Here is a 25,756-nt window from a genome sequence, read left to right as displayed (position 1 = left end):
AGGGCCATATAAGGACCTAAAGTAGCTGGATTTCATTTTCTAATGAGAATACAAGTTTGATTGATAATGGTAATAGAGTTGCTGTAATAGAGACTTAGACTTGTGTAAGGCATTTGACTTGGTACTGCATGGCATTTTGATTCAGAATGATATGAAATCAATACAGCTCATATTAAATGGATTAAAAACTGTCCCACTAAAATGTCTCAAAATGTCGCTGGAAATGGGGCTTGGTTCTTGGCCCTATGCTATTTAATATTTTTATAAATGATCTGGAAGAAAACGTGACATCATTAGTGTGAAAGTTTGCACAGGACACAAAAATTGGGGGCATGGTAAATAATGAAGAGGGCAGGTTGCTGATACCAAGCGATCCGGATCACTCAATGAGCTGGTCTCCAACAAATAGTATGTTTTTCAGTAGGGCTAATGTAAAGCCATACATCCAGGAACAAAGAACATAAACTCTACTTCCGGGGGGCTATCCTGGGAAGGAGTGAGTCTGAAAAAGACTGGGGGATTATGTTGGCTAGTCAGCTGCACATGAGCTCCCAATGCAATAGGGCTAATGGGGTCCTTGGATATATAAACAGGGGAATATTGAGTAAGAGTAGGGAGGTATTATTGTCTCTATATTAGCACTGGTGTGACCATATCTGGACTTCTGTGTCTAGTTCTGGTGTCCACACTTCAGGAAGGATGTTGGAAAAATTGGAGAAGATTCAAAGAACCACAAGAATGATTAAGAAAACATGCTGTGATGAAGCAGGGAAACTGCCAGCCAGCACAGCAGAGGTTAAAGAGAGCCTCTGGGCCCAGCTTGCCCCGCCCCATTATACCCACAGCCAATGCCAGGCCTGGAGGGGGAACAAAAGGAGAGAACCTGGCCCAATTCAGGGCTAACTGGTGCAGAGGCAGGAGCTTGCTGCCTCCCTACCTAATGGGAAGGAGCATTAGCTAGCCAAGGTAGCCAACAGGGAGTGAACACTGTCTCCCCAGTCCGGGGAAAGTGAGAAGGAAACCTAGGCGCTTGCAGAACCTGAGCTGAGTGAGCGAACCCCAGAGACATTATGGGGCCCGTCCTCAACAACCTGTGGGTGCCCTACCCAAAGGAGCCTGGGACCATGGCAAGGCAGTGCTCAACACTGGACTAGAGGGGCCACACTGCAAACTGAACAGACTGGTAGGAAGTAGCCCAGGGCAGCAGATTTTTACTCCTTGCTGGGAGAAGTTATTTTCTGCCCCTACCCCGCCCCCGGTTCAGGGATTGACATACACGGGGCCCTGGGCTGGGACCCAGTGGAGAGGGAGGGTTGAGGTCCACTCACCCCTGGCCTCAAAGACTGAGGCTCCTCAACCAAAGCCCATTCTGCCCTCTCCTATTCCTCACTGCCTGGGCACCAGAGGTATCTCTGAGAGCACAGATGAGACAGCCTCATCACCTGGCCCCAACCCAGCCCACAGCAGTCTGGAGCTGCAATTGCAGGGAAAGTCCTGCTCAGCCCACTTGCCCTTGGCTGGAGCATGCTCCATGGTTATGGTGTCACCAGAGTTTTTAGCTCTGATGCTCTAACAAGTCTCTACTGTGCATGTTCACGAAACAGGCTCATGTTGAAGGATTTCCTGACTTAGGAAAAAAAATTGAGGGGAAAAAAGTTTTAAAATGGTTGTAATGTTGTTTTTAGACGTTTTCCAGTTTTCTGGTTCTAAACAACTTTTCATTTTGAAAGCTAACCTAATGAGAGTGAAAAGGGGGTTTAAAAAAGAAAAGGTCAAATTTGAAACAAAAGGGTTTGCCCAACATGGGGCAAAAAAAAATCACTCTTTCAATTCACTAATATGTTAGAGATATTTCCTTTTCATCACACTTCAAGATGGGGAGATGTTGAACTCTCAAATATTTGCAGGCTGGGGAAAAAAGGTTTCCCCGACCTCTCTAATTCAGATTTACCCCTGCCATCTCTTCCCAAAACTTCATCTTTGTGTCAACCCACGGTAGTTTACTTTGCCTGCTGCCAGCATGCCAGTGAAAGCCCAGTGGAATGGGGAGTTCAGACCAGACCCCAGCCTTTAGAAAGTGTTTCATCCCATCTTCAGTTGTGATTGTGACAGACACCAGCCCATTCAGGGGCTCTTGTGTTTTTGATCAATAACAGACCCTATTATTAGTATTTCAGTAAAATCTTAAACCCTCAATCAAAATCAGAGCTTCATTGTGCTTAGCACATTTAGCCTCTACCCATCCCCATCAGCCACCTTCAGGAGCAACACAATGATGTGATTCTTCCATGCCAGATCAGCAGCAATGACAGAGCTCAGGGAGGTGGCTCCAGGGCAGGGCAGCTAGCTGCCTATGTTATGCACCCACCTTTGGAATTGTGAATGTCGCCCCAAATTTTAACATCTGAGTGAGGCACTTGTGTCTTATTGTTTCTTGCTTTAGATCAATACCATGAACCCTGCAGGGATGCTGGCAGCAGCCCTGGAATTTGGTGTGTGCAACCACTTCCTACACTCTGTCCTGCAGCCTTTTACTCTTCCCATGCAAAATCCCAATGATCAGTGGTGTGAGCTGGGCTCATTGGTCTCTGTGGGATGTGCCAAAGTAAAAGGAATAAGTAGCACCATGCAGTGAAACAGCGTTTCCAGCTGGTTCCTGAAATGATGCTCTTTAACCATTGCCAACCAGCACCCTGGAGATGTCCCTGTTTTCAAGTGCAGCTCCCTCCTTTAGAGTAGGAGGGTTCATTCCCTCATTGCAAGGAATCAGAGAGCATCTCCAGCAGGAAGTGTGCATCCAAACCCCCTGAACTTGGGGAATGTTTGAATCCAGGTCTGAGCTTCAAGCCTTGGGCTTGGCTCTATAAACAGCCCAAAGAGGAATGCCAGATCCAATCCTCCTGCACTGGGGGTGGGGGGTGGTCTCCTTGTGGCATCAGCAGGGCTGCTCCTGTTCCTGTTGAAATCAATGACAAAGCTGCCATTGTCTTCAATAGTGAAGGGTATGGTTCTGGCCTCCATGTTCCTGTTGCAGTGGACCATGAATAAATACCCAGTATAATGAAATGGATTGATCAGGCCTTCAGTGATCGAATTAGTTCAGCCAGTATTCGGAAATATGCAGAAAATGGGAGTGGATAAAGCCCTGTAGTTGCTTCTTGAAAGGGTGGAAGAGAGCCTCATGCCTCCTGGTGCTGTGTCACCCATCCATCAACTGAGACCTTCAGAAGTCTCGTTAGGAGTGGGGAGCAGGGAGAAGAGTCATCTGGGGCTGAGAGTTTTGCAGTAGCCAGAGAAAGTGGCTGAGGATCACCAGAGTTTGGAAGAGCCCCCTAAGCTTACACTGCTCTCAATTGTCTTCCATTAATCATTAGTCAGTTCAGCATGAGGCCGAGCTGAGTGCGCTTCCCCTTTCGTGGATAATTACTGTATCCTCAGCTACTAAACACCTTGCGTCTTGTTTGTAGCCCAGGATGCTGGTATATCAGGAAGCAGCCTCAAGTTTGTATCTGTAGCAAAGGGGCTAAATCATAAGTCCCTTTGACAGCTCAGCTCTGTGGATGCTTTCAGAGTTGTAGCAGCCTGGTTTAGAGACAGAAATAAAGTGGCACTACTGCTATGTCTGTTAGCACAGCCACATGCATCATCAAGAGAACGGCCAAGTGTTCCAGCTACGGGAGCTGCACCTAGCAATAGGTGGAGAGATGTGCCCCTCCATTGCCCCGTGACCTCTGTACACATCTAGTGCACTTCAGCTGGGTTGGGAGAGATGCAGGTTGACCCTCAGATCCTTGGAGGAGTTTGCAGGTCTGGGTGCTTGTAACCAAAGTCACTGTGTAGGGTAACCAGATGTCCCGATATTCAGGGCTTTTGTCTTATATTTGTGCCTATTACTCCCTACCCTGTGTCCCAATTTTTCACACTTGCTATCTGGTCACTCTATCACCTTGGGACAATAAATATGCTGCCCAGAAGGCTAGTTTCAGGATTGCCATGGCCAAATATTCAAAATTCATGTCAGTCCCCTACAAATCATAAATTGTTTTTAAAAATAATTTTATTTGGTTTTTGAGCCTTTGAGGTATATTTGGTCTCATTTCCAAGCTTTTCTCTGCATGAGTGCTAGAAACTTGTTCTTTTTAAAAAATGAAAGCTGAGATTCTCAGGTGATCACATGACTCCAGAAGCTGGGGCTTTAAGCAAAGTGTAAAATGTGCTAGAATTGTGAGAACTGGCCATGCCACTGTTTTTCAATCCCTTTTCAGAGTAGAAATGGAGGCCACTAAATTTCTCCTAGTGGGGGCTGGGTCTATCAGCTCATGCGGTGGATGTCAAGTTGTTCACAGGAGATGAATGCTTTCTCCTCAAGGCCCAGAGCCTCTGTACTTCCCCCCAGGTCTCCTGTCCCCCATGGTTTTGTGAGGAGTCATACTGACATGCAATCCCCAGCTGGCCAATAGCCTATCTCTCTAGGGCTGGACAGCATAGAGAGAACACCTGCATAATGTAATGTGAAGAGCATCAGCGTGATCTTGTGATCTTGCGACAGGAGACCTTCAGAGTGTTACAGGGGGTGAATGTTGCCATGGAGAGTTGCTCATCCCCAGCTTTGTCCCTGAAAGCCATGTTGTCGAAAGAATGTAGAGTTGGCATGAAGGGGCTTCGTGGAATCAGAAATGGTGGGGAGATGGATTCCCTTGACCAGAGGAGCATGTTAGCCACTCTCTTCATCCCCCTCCTTAGCCCTAGGTTTCTCTCAACACTGCAGCCAGCTGGCATTTTGTCAAAGTGTGTGTGAGCACATGGGGGTGTCCTGTCAGATTTCCCCCAGTATATCTCCAATGGCAATGGCCTCGCACTGTGGCAGTCTCCTCTCCTTCCTGATTGTGTAAGATAGAGTGCTCCCTTCATCCTCATTCTAGGGCCTGGCGCACTGGCTCTTCCCCCTGCTCCTCCCTGGAGGACATGTGGTGCTCACAGCACCATGTTTCCAGCCCCTCCCATCCTGGACAACAAAGAAGCAAGCTCAGGATTGTACCTTGGTCCCCAGTCTGGCTGCATACTCTGCCTCTCCACATATTGGCCAGCTGTGTGTTAGAGTTGGTGCTGCCAGACTGAAGACCCTCTCTTTGAATTACCCGGAGGGATGAATCCATCCCAAGTCAGCAGAGACCTCAAGGTACCATCCAAAGGCTGTTAGTGACCTGTGCAAAATGAGGTGGGCTTAATGTAGTTCCTGGTGCAGGGGGGCCGACATCACTGCAACCACCATCATATATCATCCCACCTCTATGGCTGTCACAACACCAAACAATGGACTATGAAGCCTGAATTTATTTTCTGTCTTTCCACCCCAGTATTGCAGTGCCTAGTATGGTAGTCCATCCAGGTGACAATTGACACATAGTGCTAGAACACAGTAGACAAATCTGGCACTGGACAAGTACTTGTTCTGTGGATAGAGGGCTAGTCTCCGGGGCTGTCAGGCAGGCACCTTTCCCGAGCACTAAACATATCCGGTTGTGGCAAAGGTGGAAAGGGGCTGGGTAAGGAAGGTGCTAAGAGGCACCACGAGGTCTTACGCGACAACATCCAGGGCGTTACGAAGACTGCGATCCGCTGGTTGGCTCGTGGCGGCAGCGTGAAGCACATCTCAGGGCTGATCTATGAAGGGACCCGTGGGGTGCTGAAGGTTTTCCTGGAGAACGTGATCCGCGATGCGGTGACCTACACCAAGCGGAAGACGGTGACGGCCACGGGTGTGGTGTACGCCCTGAAACGCGAGGGGTGCACCCTGTATGGCTTCGGAGGCTGAATCAGCTTTTAACCCAAAACTGAATTCACGTTCAGTGTCAAAGGACACAGAGCTGGTCTTTGTAATGGAATCCCTGACAGACCCTTAACTAAGACAGAGTTGCTGGTCGCCACAGTTATGCCAGTCCTCAATTATTCTGTTATTATCTCTGCAGATGTTTACACTTTCCATAAATCCCACTGCCTTCTCCTCATCAGCTGCCTTTAAGGTTATGGGCATTTTTTTTATATATTATTACTTTTGCTCTCCCTCAGTCACTCTAATGGCATTATAAAAACCTCGGAAATACAGATAAAATATACGGTGCATTAAACAATGCTTTGGCCACTTGAGCTTTTCGGAGCCAGTTTGATTGCTGCCAGTGCTGATGTAAATTTGGAGGATGTATATTCAGAAATTTATGAAGCCTGGAATCCTGCTGGCAAAGCATTGACCTGATTCCACTGTATAACCTAATAACGTTCTCCGATACCCTTCCTGTAAATTTTAAATTTAATTTTACAGCAATAAGAATTAGTGGTGTAATAATGTAAACATAGTGTGCGCTGTAAATCAACAATGTCCACCTGCTCCGTGTACAGAGATGGCTTGCTTATCGCTTCACCTAATTGCACTGGTTTATTCCACTGGGATTTTTTTGGCAGAGTGTCTGTGTTTTTTTAAAGGAGTCTAAAGGTGCCAGATTGCCAGCCTTACAGACTGAAGCCTTGTGTTTTCCCATGCTGTACCCGTATTGTGGGTCAATACAAGGGAAAACTTCCCCTGCTCTGCCTTCCCACTATCTCAGTCCTGACCTGGAGGGATGAGCTTTAAGGATGAGAGGGGCAGGGCAGGATTAATCTTTTGTGAGTCCCAGTGCCCAGATCATGGCCCCACTCCCTGCTTCGCCCATACTGAGGCCATGTCCCTGCTTGGGCTCTTCTCCCCAAGGATCTGCCCTTGCTCTGCCTGAGGCCCTGTCCCCATTCAGTGTCTTCCTCCCGATGATCCCACCACCATTTGCATGAGGGGGCAGAGAGGAGCAAACAGGGGGCGATGGGGGGAAGGAGCAGAAAGGGGCGAGTGAGGAAGGCCTTGGGGGAAGAGGCTGAGCAGGGGTAGGGCCTTGGGGTGGGGTGGGGGGTGGGCGGAAGGGCCCCTTCTGCATGTGGACCCAGCACCACAGCACCACTGCTGCTGTTGTAACCCCAGTACTGGAGAGGGGAGATCAGTGAATGGCCCATCCAGCCATTGGCATCTCCCTCTCTCTCTCTCTCTGGATGAAATCCTAGCACCACTGAGATCAGTGGCAAAAATTCCTCTCTATCAAGCTATTCTGTGCCCATCAGCATAGCATCTCCATGCTGTAGTTGTTCTGTGAGTAAAAGACATCTGTTTTCAGGACTGTAAATCCAGCCCTTTTCACTGGCACAGCAGTCATTAGCCATGTTCTGCACAGTACAGTTTTGATGACAGAGTCCCTGCCCCTAAGTGCTTACAGTCAAAGGTGGCTGTATGACACTTACTATCTCATTTCAGCGGTGACATGAGGTGGAAGGGCAGGGATAGGCATCATCATGAATAGATGCAGTCATCCAGCCAAGGCTAATACACAGCCTGTTGGAGCAGAGATTTATTTTTTCAAAGTGTATGCGCTAGGTAAATGTCTTCGTCCCATTTCTCCTGGGCATTGGGTCTTGTGGGGTTTGAATGAGGAGGGTCTGGTGATGGTGGCCAGGGGTATCAGTCTAGCAGGGGGATTCCAGTTATAGGAAATTGAGTGAACAAAGCATAAAGATGGCAGTGGGAGGAGTGGACAAACCAGGCATTGAGGATGGCGGCCCTGGCAGAGCGCATGGATAGGAATGATGAGCGATCAGGTCAACTCAGTCAGGAGGGGCAAGGGGTATGCAGGGCCTTGATGGTGAAGAAAAGAAATCTGAATGTGACCTACTGGAGAAGAAGCAGCCGGTGGATAGAGCCAAAACGCAGGGTGTTGTGGTCAGTTGGATAGCCAAGGTAGATGCTTTTAGTGGCTGTGTCTTGTATGGAGTGGACGCCAGAAAGGAAGAGGTTTTGGTAATCCAAATGGGGGATGAAGATCTAGCTCTGTCTGTCTTGTCATTTGCTGGTCTCTGTCCAATGCACATATCACTGGTAAATGGGTACCAGTGCCTGCTGAGACTCCAGTGTCAAGCCAATTAGTTCCAACACTGATGCTGATCCTCATAATCCATGTGATGTTTGTATTAGCCTGTTTCTCACCCTTTGGTGCTGGGCTTTAAGTGGCATTTCTGCCTGAATCTCACTGCAAAAGAGCTGTGCAATGGGGGGAGAAGAGCAGAGAGTTAATGGAGGGGAGATGTGGGGCTTTCATCACCTGAATGCTTTGTGTGAGACCAGATGGTAGAGGTGAAGGTATGTGGTTTTACCTCTCCCAAATCGGGAACCCAGGGACACAGAGAGCACATTGAGAGATGCATGTATGTGGCCAACCTTATGGATGCGGTACCTTTTCCCATTTAAAATACCTGAAATTTAAAATAGTTAAACAAATTTCTCCCCTTTAGTGTCCAGAAAATGGAACAATTTGGCCATGACACTTAAAACGAAGGTCCTGATCATATGTGGCCATCAAAGATCCCCAAATGCTTTTTCCATAAGAGGAAGAGTGTCGGGAACCCAGGGACACAGAGAGCACATTGAGAGATGCATGTATGTGGCCAACCTTATGGATGCGGTACCTTTTCCCATTTAAAATACCTGAAATTTAAAATAGTTAAACAAATTTCTCCCCTTTAGTGTCCAGAAAATGGAACAATTTGGCCATGACACTTAAAACGAAGGTCCTGATCATATGTGGCCATCAAAGATCCCCAAATGCTTTTTCCATAAGAGGAAGAGTGTCAACCCAAATCCTGGCCAGATGCTAGCTCTGGTGGAACAGTGTTCTGGTGAGGTGTCAAAACTTCATTAATGTGTATAGGTGCAACCATGCAGAAGAAAGTCACTAATCTGCTCTCTGTTAAGCCACATCTATCAGAGTCTGCACAAAATTGGAGATCTCTCTTCACCTGTCAGTAAAGTTTTAACAGAAGCTCCTGTAGAGGGGTCATTCACATACTATAGTGGTGAAGCCCATATTAGAAGATAGACAGAAGTCTCATATTGCCAAGACTTATGGACCAGTGGGATCCAGTGGATATAATGTACTTGGACTTTCAGAAAGACTTTGACAACGTCCTTCACCAAAGGTTCTTAAGCAAACTAAGCAGTCATGGGACAAGACGGAAGGTCCTCTCATGGATCAGTAACTGATTAAAAGATAGGAAACAAAGGGAAGGAATAAACAATCGGTTTTCAGAATGGAGAGAGGTAAATAGTGGGACCTGTGCTGTCTGACATATTCATAAATGATCTGGAAACGGGGGTAAACAGTGAGGTTTGCAAAGTTTGTGGACGATACAAAATTACTCAAGATAGTTAAGTCCAAGCTGACTTTGAAGATCTACAAAGGGATCTCACTGAACTGTGTGGCTGGGTGACAAAATGGCAGATGAAATTCAGTGGTGATAAATGCAAAGTAATGCACATTGGAAAACATAATCCCAACTATACATATAAAATTAGAGGCAAATTAGCTGTTTCCACTCAAGAAAGAGATCTTGGCGTCCTTGTGGAGAGTTCTCTGAAAACATCTGCACAATGTGCAGTGACAGTCAAAAATACTAACAGTGTTAGGAACCATTAGGGAAAGCATAGACTTAAAAACAGAAAATATGCCACAGTATAAATCCATGGCATGCCCACATCTTGAATACTGAGTGCAGTTCTGGTCGCCCCATCTCAAAAAAGATATATTAGAATTGGAAAAGGTGCAGATAAGAGCAACAGAAATGATTAGGAGCCTGAAATGGAGCAGTTCCATATGAGGAGAGATTAAAAAGACTGGGACTGTTCAGTTTACAAAAGAGATGACTATGGGGGGATATGATAGAGGTCTATAAAATCGTGAATGGTGTGGAGAAAGTGAATAGGGACGTGTTATTTATCCCTTCACAGAGCAAAAACTGCGAATCATCTGATGAAATTAATAGGCAGCAGGTTTAAAACAAACTTAAGGAAGTACTTCTTCACACAATGCACAGTCAACCTGTGGAACTTGTCAGGAGATGTGAAGGCCAAAAGTATAACAGGGATCAAAAAAGAATTAGAGACCTTCCCGGAGGATAAGTCCATGAAATGGCTATTAGCCAAGATGGTCAGAAATGCAACTCCATGTTGTGAGTGTCCCTAAACCCCTGACTGCCAGAAGCTGGAATTGGAAGTTAGGGGATGGATCACTTGAAATTGCTGTTCTGTTCATTCTCTCTGAAGCATCTGGCACTGGCCACTGTTGGAAGACAGAATACTGGGCTGGAGGGACTATTGGTCTGACCCAATATGGCTGTTCTTATATAAGACTTTGTTATTTTTGAAGCTTTAGAGCATACTACAAGGATTTATAAATAGTGAAAACTAAACTGCCATTGACAAAATGAGGAGTCTATTTCATGTTATAGCATCCTTGGTTGCTTTATTCTCTGTTCACTGACCTGCTAACTGGCAAAATTCAGCCATTTGCAGTGGGTGTCTGTGCCAACAGGGCGAATTACGAGCTTTGAGTGTGTGCTTATTAGTTTAATATAAAGAGTTACACGAAATGATAGAATTAAACTACACAAGTTAACTAAATTAACAAGGATCCACTCTGTAATGCATGCCTTGTATAAATGAGATTAGTGTTTTTTTGTTCTCTTGGAATCTGATCCAACTCCCATTGGAGACAGCAGAAAGACTCCCATTAATTACTAATCAGCGGTAGTGGGATCAGGCCCTTACATGCTTCAGTCATTGAGGATGGGTCTGGTTATGGTTTCCGTACACACAGGGCAAGAGGTGCTTTTCCAGCCTAGGTGATATGTATTTCAGATTAAGGAAAACAACAAAGGAAGAACAAATGTAGTGTACATGGCAGTGTACGTTTCACTCTCTTGAATCCCCCTACCACTAGCGGGCAGTCTTCTTACCTTTAAAGGTACAGTTCTGAGCAAACACTCATAACTAATTACCGCAGAGTATCTTCGGGATCAGGGTTATTAGCTAGTTCCTCCTGACACTTCGTACGAAGTAAGTGTTGGATGTAGATTTGAACCCGGGGCCAGGACTGAGTGCCCTGGCTTTGTACTGTACATCAGCCAAAGAAATTGCCTTTTTAAATTTCAATTAGAAAGAACATTAGGTCAATCAGATAAAGCCACATTATGAGAATTTCCTCTTTATGGCGCTCGCCTCTCCAATTATCTATAATGAACTTTCTAACAGAGCCGCAAACCTTTTTATATGCAAAGGAGTCCTTTATTGGGGCTGCCACAACCACTGCTTGTTAATGAACTCGAAACAAGTGTTACCAGAAAGATTACGGTGCTTGTGGGGAGCGGTTGACGGTGGCGGCGGAAGTGGTGGCAGGCTGCGGGGGACGGGGATAAAGGGAAACAAGAAAATTCAGTCTTTGGGGCTTGGAGTGACTCCCAGATAATATCTTTCCCCCCTCAACCTCCCACCTGGTTCTTAAGCCTTTACATTTGATGTATGTCTAGAGAATCCCGCGCCCCAGTGATAGATGGGGTTTGCCCACCTTTCTGCCCCAAGGATTTGCTGTGTAAATGTGTCCCCACTTGCAACCCTGTAGCTAGAGGCAGAAGCCATCACTGGGGTGGGTTTCTGGGTGGTGTGGGAGCAGGGGGTGATTTTGGGATGTGTTCTATGGGAAGCTTTGCCACTGTTGACCCTGGCTGGAGGGCCGAGCCCCTACTGAGGCAGGGAGAAAACCTGGGCTTTCAGTCGCCTTTGGAAGCAGGTATCCTGTGCAATGAAAGCCAAGCAGCATGGCTAGCGATCAAATTGGAAATGATGCAGAGCGCGCCTGGTGCCTGGCTCCCTTAGAGTGTAAATTCGGACACCATGTTCACTGATGCGATCGCTGAGTGGGCACCTGCTTTCAAGAAAACCTGGGGCCTGCTGAGGGAATTTGCATTGAGACCATGAGAACTGCACAGGGTTGCATGATTCTCACCAGAAACATGGTGGCCCTCATGGATTCTGGTGGCATTTCCATTTGAGATTTTGGATTTGTAACTCTAGTGAATCTTCATCCCCGAGTCTCTGCAAAACTGAGCCATGACCAGGGTCTACTCACTCTGGGAGCCTCCCCATTTCCATTCCACTTGCCCCCACAACTATCTGCCTTTCTGGTGATCTCTGTAACATTGGGCTGTACCCTGCCTCAGTCCCACTGAGTAGCAGTTTAACCCTGGGGCCAGGCCTGAGGTGAGGTGCTACCTGCTTCGGAGGCTCTGGTGAGGGTGGTGTGGAGCCGTAATACTGAGAAAATCCTTTTCTGGTTATCAAAGGCAACAGTATAGCCCCTTAGTGCTGCCAGAGTGGCCTTTTGTTGAAGGCTGGGCTGGATGCATTCCTGTCGGGGATGCCTAGGGGAAGTTGCCCAGCCCTGCCGCAATGCTAAGTGCATTCAAGCCCATATAGAACTCAGCCTTGGCAAAGCCTTGTTGAAGGCAAAGTGGCTGTTCCCGTATTGAGAATCCATTATTCTTAACAGTGCCAATGCTGTTGGATGGATTCATCCCTGTATCTCCGGGGGGGAACTCTGCAAAGGTGGGAGGGGGCTTGTTTGGGGGGAAAGCAGGTTCTGCCAGGGGCAGGCAACTTCTGAACCGGGCTGTGGCTCAGTAGGAGCTCCTCTGAGGGAGGCCGCTCCCCTAGTGGTCACGTCCAGCCTCTCCTCAGCTGTGCTGGCCATCTGAGGAGTCCCGGGCAGACCCGCATCACTTCATCTCTTGGCAGCAGCTTTTCTGAGGCTCTTAGTAACATAGCATAGATGTAGGTGCATACAGGTGGCAATGTCAGGACAGATCAATGGACTATCGGTCCAGTGTCCCCACTCAGACAATGGCCAACTGCTGAAGCTTCGGGGCAGGGGTGAACCCTCCCACACCTTAACGCATCTAACTTATCCCACGTGGTGCGTGTGGCTGGGATATCTTCCTGACCCCTCATGACGATTCAGTTCTGGTGAGACTCAACCGAGAGTGCCAATTCAGGACCAATTGCTCAAACAGGGCGGTCACAGCCCAAGGCTGGGGTTTTTCCACCTCTAAGGCAAACCAAACCAGCCAGACAAAGAGGACCCTGGTTTCACCCCACTGGCTAACCACAAGTCACACAATTTCCTTAGACACTCCAGTCTCCCGGTATCACCACCAGTCCCACTTGTCCTGGGGATGAATGGTTATGAAAACCAACACCCCAATAAAAAAAACGGTTCTCTTGGTCGCAAAGAATCAAGCCCCAGACCCAGGTCAATATACACATCAGATCTTACCCACAAATCACACTGTTGCCAATCCTTTAGAATCTAAAATCTAAAGGTTTATTCGTAGAAGGAAAAAGGTAGAGATGAGAGCTAGAATTGGATAAATTGAATCGATTACATACAACAATGGCAAAGATCTTAATCCAGGTTTGTAGCAGTGATGGAGTAAACTGCAGGTTCAAATCAAGTCTCTGGAGTACATCCACAGCTTGGATGGGTCATCAGTTCTTTGTCCGAGCTTCAGTGTGTAGCAAAGTTCCTCCAGAGGTAAGAAGCAGGATTGAAGACCCGATGGAGACAAGGCATCAGCCTTTTATAGACTTTTCCAGGTGTAACAACCTCTTTGTCCTTACTGTGGAAAGTTACAGCAAAATGAAGTCTGGAGTCACATGGGCAAGTCCCTGCATACTTTGCTGAGTTACAAGGCGGATCTGCCTTCTCTCAGTGGGTCAATTGTGTAGCTGATGGTCCTTAATTGGCCATCAGACAGGCTAGTCAGAGCTAACACCAACTTGTCTGGTGAGTTTAAAATTTAAAATACGGACAGTATAGAGCCATTACAATTTAAAATACAGACAGTATAGAGCCATTACTCAGAACTTCAATTATAATGTGATACCTACATATAGACACCATAATTTTAACCAGCCACCCATAATCTGGTTTTATGCACTTTATATGACCCCCTTTGCACAATATTTGGTGCCAGATTATATCCATAATGTCACACCCCGTAGCGAATCAGCTCACACTGCAGTGTGACCATTGATATCCCTCATCATTCTATTCCTAGCTGGTGTAAGTGCCGATGTTACATGTCGAATCCATTTCTCCATCTTCCTTAGATATTTGCCTCCGTAAGGTACTCCCAGCACCTGCAGGAACAGGTTCCCAGACTCTCTCAAGCCATAAATCCCACTCTCAAGCCTTCCGGTTTCCTCCCCACTCCTACATCAGTCATTCTAAACCTCCCCTTCCCACACCCCTACATGCAAGCTACACAATAGCTTAGGGACATATGTGGTTCACCTGCATTTGCCATTATAAATTATAAAGATTGTATTCTCAGGTGCTTTTTGTGTGAACAAGCAAGACAAAGTGAACCAGATTGCACGGTGTGCTTGATGTAGCAGACTCTGCCCTATGGTGCTCTGATCCTGGCAGAGGGCAGGTGGTGTGAAGGATTGGGGGCAGTGCAGTGAGAGATCCCTGATGATAATCTCTCAGGCCTTGTCTGCATATAGAAGTTGGTAACTAAAAGTGTGATGTTAAACAGCTGTAGATAACTGGCCAAACTTTGTATGGGGACACTCTGCATGGGTGTTAAACCTGGCTTGCTTTGGTTTAGCTGGCGAGGCTAAGGTTTAAACTCAGGTAAAGTGCCCACCTGCAGAGTTGCGCTGGATTAGCTAAATCAGTTTATTTGCGCACCGTTAATTCCTTGTGTGTGTGTAGAGCAGGTCTTATGCTCACAGAGCCCATTTGATCCAAACTGCTTTCCCAGTCCCCCAAAGAATCTATGAGGGATATATTCCTTCCCTCTCTGAAAGGCAGGGGCAACCCATCTGTTGGGGGCTGCTCTACTTGACTAGCTCAGGACAGAGCCTCCTAGATGGGCCTGAGCCATCAGATTCCCTTTCAGTGCTGAACTTTCCCAACATTTCAGGATATTTGGATCCAGGGTTTTGATTCGTCCATTATTCATCCCTCCCCTTGTAGTAGGTGAAGCCTGAACCCCCGATCTCAACACCTCCAAATTTAAGGCACTTACATTCTGTGGCATGATCCCATGTCTAGCTGGAACCAGCTTTTCTACTGAGTGTTCATTGGCTAGTGAGGATGATGGTGCTTTGTGCCTACACCCAGCCTTTCTCTTTCAGTGCCTTGGCAGTGGAGCAGTGCTGAGTCCCAGCGGAGAGGGACACTTTATAGAAGTTTCCCACCAGCTGATTAAGGCACAGGCACTGGGGAGTTCCATATGGAGCTTCTTCCAGTCCTCATAGGCCAAGCCTGCAGTGTGGGGGGAGTTAGGGGGAATTGGGAGGTATATGTAGAGCACAAGAGGACTCAGTCTGGGGCATGGACCTCCTACTAACTGGCTTGGCATGTTTTCTCCTCTCCCCCCAGGACTGTCCTCAGTTGCTCCAGGCAGACAAGATCCTGGTGCCGGTGGAAGTGATCAAGCCAATCACCCTGAAAGCCAAGAACCTGCCACAGCCGCAGTCGGGGCAGCGGGGCTATGAGTGTATCCTGAATATCCAGGGCAACGAGCAGCGGGTCCCCGCCCTGAGGTTTAACAGCTCCAGCGTGCAGTGCCAGAACACCTCGGTGAGGGAGTCCCGCGGGCGGGCCCATTGCAGCGGGGTGGGGATGGGCAAGGGGAAGGAGCCCCACAGTATTGGCCCGGTGGGAACCCTAAGGAAGGTGACAAATTCCTAGTTTCCATCCCTGTTTACTGCAGGGAACAAGCTGCCCTGAGATCAGCCCCACACATACCACTGCGGATGGGCCCCTCACCGACACCACAGCGTGCGCCTCACCCTCATTCCCAGGAATGGGAGCCATGTTTCACAGCTCCCTTGGCCTGGCTGGAGATCGTGGGGACGTGAAGGAAGTGCTGCCTAACACCTGTGAGGAAGCTGCTCAGGCTGTCCTCGCACAACTGCTATTGCACTTCGACCCAGGGCTGAAGCCCCCTCTGCCAGTTCAGCTCTGAGCTTCACGCCCAGCCCTGCCAGTGCACCTTAGTCCAGTCATTAGGACCTTAGCCTAAGCCTTAAGAGACCTGGGTTCAGTTCTCTGTTCTGCCAGAGGCTTCCTGTGTGGCCCAGGGCAAGTCACTTAGGCCCAGATTCCCAATATTAGTTAGGCTCCTATCTCCCATTGATTTCAATGGCCCCTGACTCCCTTTCTGAAGCCCACCCTCTCTACTTCAGTTCCCCCTCTGTAACAGGGGGCTAATAGCACCTCCCTGCTCCCCTGCCGGACGTGAGGCGGAATCCATTAAAGTTTGTGAGGTGTTTGGAGATCTAGCGATGAAAAGTGCTACATCAAAGCTAGGTTTTATGACTAGATCCGCTGCTTTTAGCATCCTGGGGCATCACACACAGCTAATTCCAGCGCTTCAATCCTGTCATTCTGCTCCTCTTGGCATTACAGTGCTGGGTGCTGCTTGCAACTCTGCCAATGCACTTCAATTCTGATTTGCAGCGCCCCTTGCTGTAGCAATGTTGGAGTGCCATCCACTGCTCTGTCGGGTCTCTTCAACTCTCATGCAGCCACCCCTGTGGTTCCAGACCTAACCTACCACATCTTCCAGCCCCTCCCATTTCACCACATTACCAAGTTCTTACCCTAGTGTTATAATCCAGAGCACTTCTGCAGTATCTTCTATCCAGTGATCTCAAAGAGCTTTATAGACATTAGTTGATTGAGCCTCACAACCCCTTATCAGGGAGGGATCATCGTCTCCAGTTTACAAATGGGAAACTGAGGCACAGACCGTTGACGGGCCTTGCCCAAGGTCACCCAGCAGGAGTGAACTCAGTCCTAACTCCTAGACCCCTACTTCACTAGTCATGAGCATCCTGACATGCGCAGTTTATCCTGCAGGAGAAGCCAAACAGATGAAGCATTTGTTCAGAAGGACCATCAATTGGAAGCCAAAGCAGCAGGTGTAAAAGGAGCATATTTCACACAGTAATGGGAAGAATCAAGGTTAACACAGTCAGTGCCACTGTGATGGGGCCAAAGGAGAACCCAGATAGATGGGCAGACAAAGAACAGGAAGTGTTCAAGGGCCCAGAGCGAGAAGTGGTGTGTGACTCACTGTGTGACTCTGGGCACGTCACTTTGCCTCTTTGTGCTAAATTTCCTCCCTGTGTGACCCAGGATTACTAACTCTGCCCGGCCTCACAGGCTGGATATGAGGATCATGGGAGGAAAACCCGTCTCAAGAGGCAAAAGTGGTTTCTTACTGAAGCTGGTTTTCCAGCAGTGTGTGTGAGTGTGGAAGGGTCTTTCAAGGTTGCCCAGGCAGGGTGATTTCATGTATAGATTTTGCTATATTATTATTATTGTGATTTGATGATTTATTACTCAAAGGCCTAATTACAGGCATCAGCCACTTCCCCCCAGCTCCAGCGCTCAAAGTCAGGCAGTATTCTATTGCATTAAACAGCATGTTGAAGGTTATAGGCCGTTAACCGCATTTTATGATCAATTACAAATGAGCATTTCCCCATCAAAGCCCCTGTTTGTCCCCCTGCTTCCATTACTGGGGAGCGCTTGAGGTCAGGATTTTGCAGAAATTTGTGGTTTGAAAAATGAAGAGCCCATTAAACACCTTCCATTTCCTTTCATGTGAGTGAAAGACGGAAGTTAAGAGGAATAGTAGAGGGATCTACTAAGGTCTTTATAGCTGGCCATAAAGCTGTAGTGGGGAGAGAAAGTAGCCAGCCAGTCTACGCAGTGAATTCCCAGGGACACTATTAGGTGGTTCAGTATCAGTCTGGATATGGACACAGTGAATCCGGTGCTGGATTGGCAGCCCCAGAGATGAAGGTCAGGATTTTCAAATGTGCCCAGTGACTTAGAGTGTCTCCATTTTAGGGGGGCCCAGCTTGAGATACCTTACATGGCCATGGGGAGTCCTGTGGCACCTTATAGACTAACAGATGTTTTGGAGCATGAGCTTTCATGGGTGAATACCCACTTCGTCAGATGCATGTAGTGGAAATTTCCAGGGGCAGGTATATATATGCAGGCAAGCTAGAGATAATGAGGTAGTTCAATCAGGGAGGATGAGGCCCTGTTCTAGCAGTTGAGGTGTGAAAACCAAGGGAGGAGAAACTGGTTCTCTAATTGGCAAGCCATTCACAGTCTTTGTTTAATCCTGAGCTGATGGTGTAAAATTTGCAGATGAACTGAAGCTCAGCAGTTTCTCTTTGAAGTCTGGTCCATCTGCAAATTTGACACCATCAGCTCAGGATTAAACAAAGACTGTGAATGGCTTGCCAATTACAGAACCAGTTTCTCCTCCCTTGGTTTTCACACCTCAACTGCTAGAATAGGGCCTCATCCTCCCTGATTGAACTACCTCATTATCTCTAGCTTGCCTGCATATATATACCTGCCCCTGGAAATTTCCACTACGTGCATCTGACAAAGTGGGTATTCACCCACGAAAGCTCATGCTCCAAAACGTCTGTTAGTGTATAAGGTGCCACAGGATTCTTTGCTGCTTTTACAGATCCAGACTAACATGGCTACCCCTCTGATATATGGCCATAGGGAGCAACAGGGCACGCTTCCCCCATGTGCCCCTCTCAATGTGTCTACAGCTACCCCTCTCCAGGTGAAAATGGCATTCCATCTGCATGGCTCTTTCAGGCCTTGGCTTCCTTGCTGGGACTGCCACGAGGGTCCTTCTTGTGCTGATGAGTTTCGTTACTTAGCCATCAGTCCCTGGGAACTGAGCTCTTCAGGGTAGGGAGTGGATCTGCCTGTGCTGGTGCTGCCAGATTCTCCATTCCAGCCGAGCTGGTCTGAACACAGGAGCAAAGGAGGTGGTTTTAGTCCACCCTTGTGCCTCCTAGATTCTCTTGGTCCCAGGCATAAGCTAGAGCAGCCCCAGGGATTGAGCTAACCTGCACTCTGCTACAACAGTTCCTCTACAGGCTATGGCAGCAGTCCCAAACTGTTAGGGTGCGGCATGCTTTCGCCAACCCCTTATTTCCCCCAATAAGCCCTGTCCTAACCAGCCCCACTAGCTCTTCAACACAAAAAAAAAATGCTAGGCCTAATTTCTGATCTCAGTTATACTAGTAAATTGGGAGAAACTCTCCTGAAGTCATGGGCGCTGCTTAGGATTTACACTGGAGTAGCTGAGATCAGAATTGGGCTCTTCCTCTACTGGCCTTGTGGAGTTACTCTGGATTTACACTAGGGAAGCTGAGATCAGAATAAGGCCCTCTTGTTTTAAATAGTTACAGCTTCAATTAAGAAATGTCTTGAGGCCACTGGAAGGGGATCAGCCTCTCTGAGTGGCCCTGAGCAATGCTGTATGCACTTCTGGCTCTGGAAGGCTGAGTCCAGCTCTGCCTTGTCTTCTGGCCTTCGTGGCAATATTTCATTTAATAACTGCAATAAGTCACACCAGGCAGTGCATTTCGGAGCAATTATTGCTCTTGTCAGGTAGTTTGAGCCTCTCAGCCTGGGCCTCGTGCTCCATCACATCACCCAAGGCATGCAATTATCACCCAGACAGACCCTGCCTGCCATTACATATTGCACTTCTTATTCTGTGTGCTGCAGCCAGGCTGACCAAGAGTGAGGAGATGAAAGCAGAGAGCGTTTAGGAGGAGTGCTGGGGAAAAAAAAACCTCTCAGGAAGAATGGCTGTAACGGTGAGATCTGTTAGCGCGCAGAACAGTCTGTTCTGTGGGAAGCAGTGGGAGCCCCGCTGCTTGCAGTCATTTGAAGCTGGACTGGCCAAAGCTCAGCAAGTATCATGCACAGGCAGCTCGCTGGTGGGTGAGAGATGGACTAGGGGACCAGGAAGGTCTTTGCCATCACTAACTCCTGTGATCTGTTTACACACGCTCATTCTGTTTGATCCTCTGCCCCTGGCTGGCCCCAGCACTCACAAGCTGCATGGACTGATCCTTGGCCGTTAATTCCTTGCCAGGGCTGCATCTTATTCTTCGTCATACCCTTGCACACGTGAGCCTCCGCGCTGTGTGCCTGAGACCCCTGTGTAGCTCCACACCGAGTGAGGATTAGCTGCCTTAATAGCAACCTATTGCACTTGAGTTTACTGAGCTCAGGAGTGTTTGACTGAGGGGCACAGAGAGAGAGAGTGGGAGACGTGATCCCGTTTGTAGGAGACATTAGAACTGCTCTCTTATGTGTAAATCAAAGATGGGCAGAGGGTTGGGCACTCACACATATCTTAATTCAGAATTAATAATTCCTATTTGTGTATATTAAAGTAGCACCTAGAAGGCCCAGCGAAGATCAGGACCCCCCCCCCCATGCTAGATGCTGGGATCTACCTAGACCAGACAGACCAAGGTGGGAGAACAGAAGGGTTACTATCCCTGATCGATGGGTGGGGAACTGAGGCAGAGACAGGTTAAATGACTTGCTCAAGGTCACACGGGGAGTCTGTGGCAAAGCCAGACACACGTTTCTGGAATCTCAGCCCAGAGTCTTCGCCACAAGAACACCCTCCCTCTCTCTTACCATACTAAGGGGACACAAGAGCACGTACTAAATCAAAATACAGTGCAGCTTCCCTGGGGATGTTTCCCGCTCCCTGTGAAGGCCAAGCCTTGGGTGGAGGGGCGATGAAACACTTTGGCCTCATGGCATTGCCCTGGGTGTGCTGGTCTGAGGCTGGCCACAAATGGGATTTGTCCTGTAATCTTGACCTTTGACCTTTCTTCACACAAGCCGGGTGTTTGGTTCTCTAACTGCTCGTGCCTAACTCTATGGAAATATGCAGTCTCATAGGCCTGCTAGACTGATGTTGGGTTTTTAATTAAGGGTACTTGTGATAATAAAATCCCCACAGAATCTGTCGAGGTTTCATAGCTCCAGGCTCAGTCTAGGTTTACACAGAAATGTGTAAAGCAGTCATGGAAACCAGATGTTAAATCAAGACGGGTGACATATGGACCCTGTTAAAGATCCATTTGTGCCTCGTTCCCCCCCATATACACACCTCCCCACGCTGCAGCTCATGAAAATGTCATAATGCCACTATATAAATCCATGATATGCCCACACCTTGAATATGGCATGGAGTTCTGCTCGCCTCATCTCAAAGGAAGATATATTAGAACTGGAAAAGACAAAGAAGGGCAACAAAAATAATTAAGGGTGTGGAACAGCTTCCCTCTGAGGAGAGATTAAAAAGACTGGGACTGTTCAGCTTAAAAAAGAGAGGATGGAGGCGAGATAGGCTAGAGGTCCTTAAAATCACAGCTGGTGTGGAGAAAGGGAACAAGGAAGCGTTATTTACCCCTTCACGTAGCACTGGAACCAGGAGTCACTCAATGAAATGAATAGGCAGCAGGTTTAAAACAAACAAAAGGAAGTATTTCTTCACTCAACACACAATCAACCTGCATTGCTGGGGATGTTGTGAAGGCTAAAAGTAGAAGTGGGTTCAAAAAACAGTGAGAGAAGTTCATGGAGGACAGGTCTGTCAATGGCTATTAGATCAGATGGTCAGGGATGCAACCTCATGCTCTGAGTGTCCCTAAACCTCTGACTGCCAGAAGATGGGACTGAATGGCAGGGCTCGATCTCTTGATAAATTGCTCTGTTCTGTTCATTATCTCTGATGCACCTGGCACTGGCCGCTGTCGGAAGACAGGATCCTGGCTAGATGGGCCATAGGTCTGATCCAGTATGGCCGTTCTTATCTTCTGCATTTGGTGAACTACGTAAAAACTTTGGTTTGTGGCACACTCTTTCCTAGCTGCAAATGCTGGAGCATTTCTTCCGATTGCATTTCAGTGACAGAGGCGGTGGGGGCTAGTGAATAGTGTCTGGGGGTGGGAGGCAGGAACACTAATGTCTTATCCCATCTCTGCCACTGCTTGTGTGTGTAACGTTGGGCAAGTCTCTTCACTTTGGTTTCCCCATCTAGAAAACGAGAGGGGCTTTGTGGATTAAACAGTTAACGTTTGTAAAGTTCTGTTATGTAGCGATAGACTTGATTTTACTGTTCTACTCCCAGCCTCTCTCTAGACGCAGCAATAATCAGAGAGTTTAACCATCCCTTCATCAAACAGCCATTCTGCTTAGAGTGCCTTGTGGCTTAAGGATTTAAGCTATGTAGAGGGACTGTGGCCAGAAGCTGTTTGGTATATATCACAGGGCTGCTCTCTATCTGTGAATATGTAAACAGTAGATAAAGAGCCAATAGCTGGTACTCCAGAATATATATATATAGTTTCTGGAGTTTGTAGGACCGATCAAACTTCTTATGCTCTGCAAATGGCTTCCTCAGGCAGTCCTTCATCAGCTCGTGAGCACTGAGCTACATCTGTGAAAGGGCAGCCTGTCTTTTGCAGGTGCAATTTGAGCCTCTGCAATTTGTGCTGCTTATTCTGCACACACATTTGACCTGTGGTTGTGACTCCGGTTGTTAGAGGTGGAAGGGCTGAGATTTGCATTCACGGTTAATTTTTGCTAGCCCACAGTTACTGATATCTATTTTACAGGGGCAAATTGTCCCTGGCAAATGGAAGGTTAATAGACTCAGTGGGCTGTGAGCAAACTCCAGAGCCTACCACTGAGAATGCACTGAATATACCAATCTGGTGTCTGGGGTGTCCTAGCTGGAATGGCACCATCAGTCTCATGCAAAATAGTGCTGAAGTGGGACATAAGTGGGGCCCGGGCCTAATGCTGAACCTCTGTGTGCAAAGAAAGAGGTGGTCTCTGAGCTAGCCAGAGCCAAACCATTGTCAAAGAGAGGCAGCACTTGGAATGCACCTGGGAATTAACTGGAGGGCAGTGCAGCCTCTGGTGTGCAGGTGTAACATGTTCCCTGAGTGCAGCAGGGCCACGGGGGCAGGCAGTAGCACTGTACACCTGCTGCGCTCTCCAAGTGCCCACGAAGCGAGCATGGCCGTGATAGTGTCTGGAGGCGAGAGAGGCCTGGGAAATGGCTGGGAACCCTGAATGTGCTAACTCTGATTCTGTCAGGCACTTATCTGCAGCTAATATGACCCCTTTGTATTGGCCCACCAGATTGCTTCCAACAAACTTCTGGGCCTACAAGGGGCAGAGGACAGTCTCCTTGAGCCCTTTGGGATCAGCTCTGTTTTGTGTGTGCAGCAGCACGCATGAATGTCAACAGGAGTCACCTGTGCATAGTCAGGGAAGGATAGACCTTGTGTAATACCCTGGGGAAAGCTGCGCTAAGTAGTATACAGACACAAACCCTGATGCTCTGAGTTTTCCAAACCACAGGAACCTTGCCTCTCCACCACAGATCCCAGAGACTGAGAGGCCCTTGCCTCTCCACCACAGATCCCAGAGACTGAGAGGCCTTCTCTCTAGCCGCCAACATACTCAATGCATGTTCTTAGGGCCAATGGATGGACTCCTAGTGACTCCAGTGAGCTTTGGACTGGGGCCTCAATACTCCGAGTCAAACCAGGAAAGCAGGACCAAGAGTGTTGTGGTTTTGTTTTGCCCTGTGAATTGCTTTGTCCCCAAAGGTCTCTACCCCTTCGAGAACAACCTTCAAACCCAGGACAGCGACAGTAAGATCAGCAACCTTGGGCTCAGCTCCTCAGCAGATGCAGACTGGCCGAGTCGAAGGAGTGTTGCCAAGAGACATCTGTGACTCCCAGTGTTTATTCCCTCTGAGTTAATTCTGATTGCAGATCAGTTCTGCTGAGTTAAGTTAAAAATGTCATCCCCGCCAGAACATCCAGTGCTGCAAACAGCCCAAGATCTAAAAAGCCAGCTGAGTTCTTGCTGCTGGCACGGACATCCTGAGTGGATGGAAGGCTCCAGAAGAGGCAGGATGGGATCCAGCTGGTTGTTCCCTACTGTGCTGGCTCTGCAGTGCTAACTCCCAGCACGCTCAGGGAGATGATCTGTTGAGGCAGAAGGTGCATATTATTAGTCACTCATGTGACTATACCTGTGTTTAAAAGTGCCCCTGGTGCTATGCGGCCCAGGAACGCGTCTGATCATTCATACTGACTAGCTCTGAGCAAGGCGTGCGTTTCACACTGGAGCTGCGGCAGCTGACGAAGCTCCCATTGGCATGAGGGAGCAGCAGAGAACAGTTCTGCCTCCCTAGAACCATCCTGTGCAATGAACAATACACTTTCAGTCATCACAGCTCAAGGAATAAGCCTCCCCTCCCTCCGACTGGCTTTCATTCATCTGGTGCGAGTCCTTTTCTGTCATCAGGCAATTGTCTGCAAAGACAGCCTCAGACAGAGCAGCAGGCTCAGGATGTATTCAAAACAAATTGACACGTTTCACTGTCTCATAAAGATGAAGGCTCCTTTTGGAAGCTGGCTGGGCATCTCCCCGTGCAGCAATGTGGGCAGAAGGCATTGATTCAAACAGAGGGTGGGGGGTTGCAGACTAAAAACATGCAGTGGGAAGGAGCCAGTTCACCTGGGGAGATGATACATTCATTGGCTTTCCCTGTGATCTTTTCTGATAGGAATCCCATCGTGCCATCTCCCATGGCTTTCCTGGCTTTAACTCATTCTCACAATGGTGCAAAGAGGCAGGGAAGTATTTTTATCACCATCTCACAGGTGGGGAAATTTGAGGCCCGGAGAACCAAAGTGACTTGCCCAAGATCCCACAGCAAGTCAGCAGCAGAACCAGGGTGTGAAGGACCCAGGTTTCTTGGCTCTCACCTGTTTACTTTAACCACTAGGTTGTTTTAGCATTTAGGGGCTTCCTCTGCCGTTTAATCAATGAAGTCAATTAGTGATGATGGGGACTTTAAAAGGTTTGGGAAAGTGCTCCAGAGTTCAGACCCTTCTCAAAATCTCCTGGATCCCTCAAAGTGGGCTGGTGGAGAGAAGCATAGTGTGTGCTGCTGTGCAGCTTCTCTTTGCCTGGCGAGTGTGGTCTAGTGGTTAGAGCGCAGACCTAGGCACCAGAACTCCTGAGTTCTCATTGCAGCTCATACTTACTCATTGTTTGACCCTGGGCAAATCATGTCATCGCTCCGTGCCTCAGTTTCCCCTGTAAAATGGGGACGTTAGCAGCTACCTATCCAACAAGGTGCTGCCAGTTTTAATTAACTGGTGTTTGTAAAGTGCTTTGAGATCTGCAGATGCTACAGAAGTGCAGAGAATCCATTCCTCAGTTTTCCTGTCCGGCAGTCCTGTGTCTCAGGCTGTTCTGGCCTTGCTGTGGTGAAAGGGTGCTCTGAGGAAAATCAATGTTTGTGGGAGAGGCTGTTTTGAATTATCCCACCGTTTATTCCCAGTGACATGGAGAAGTGTCATGAAAATGCGAATACAGAGCAGATTGGCGGGTGCAGCTATACAGTACAGGGCACTGCTATCCTGGAAGCACGCTTTACCTCCATGGTAACCACACAGCTCTTACCCATAAATACCCTGCAACTAAATCATAATCACAGGTTCCTGCAGATTACAGGCTAATTGCGTTTAGCTTGCTCAGAAAGAAATTACTATGTAACTAGCACTAACTCTGCTGTAATGGGCAGAAATCATCATACCTTTTACCCTGCAATTACATGACAGTTTGTAGTCCTGGGTGAACCCACCTGCAAAAGGTTCAGAGCCTTGGCTTCCGCACAGCCATTTGGTCCGGAAATCAGGCTGGGAATCTCATGTGAGGGGGTGATCTTGTGGGGTCTTCACACCGTTCCTGTGCTTTACAGTGGGCCAGAAATATCCCAGGCCAAATCGTGGGTCCTTACTAACTTTGTGTTCAGTCTGTACCTAGACAAACTCCCATTGACGTCAAGTGGGAGTTTGGCCCGAGTGTTGACTGAGCAA

At 48.0% G+C, this 25,756-nt stretch overlaps 2 protein-coding genes across 3 annotated transcripts in view; both read left to right on the top strand.

The window, feature by feature from the left end:
- PLXNA4 (plexin A4) overlaps positions 1–25,756 on the top strand; it is a 667,362-nt gene that overhangs the window by 510,632 nt on the left and 130,974 nt on the right. For both annotated transcript variants that reach the window (XM_030574789.1, XM_030574885.1), the window contains exon 10: positions 15,354–15,554. In XM_030574789.1, the coding sequence (XP_030430649.1) occupies positions 15,354–15,554 (201 nt within the window). The remainder of the gene's footprint in view (positions 1–15,353; positions 15,555–25,756) is intronic.
- Positions 5,147–5,815, top strand: LOC115647880 (histone H4-like). The gene is made up of 2 exons (XM_030554792.1): positions 5,147–5,179; positions 5,471–5,815. Exons 1-2 carry the CDS (start codon positions 5,147–5,149, stop codon positions 5,813–5,815), a joined length of 378 nt encoding a protein of 125 aa, XP_030410652.1.

This window comes from Gopherus evgoodei, chromosome 1 (genome assembly GCF_007399415.2).
Source record: "Gopherus evgoodei ecotype Sinaloan lineage chromosome 1, rGopEvg1_v1.p, whole genome shotgun sequence".
NCBI lineage: Eukaryota > Metazoa > Chordata > Testudines > Testudinidae > Gopherus > Gopherus evgoodei.
The sequence above is the reverse complement of the archived record's forward strand: the minus strand, read 5'-3'. Positions and strand labels throughout refer to the sequence as shown.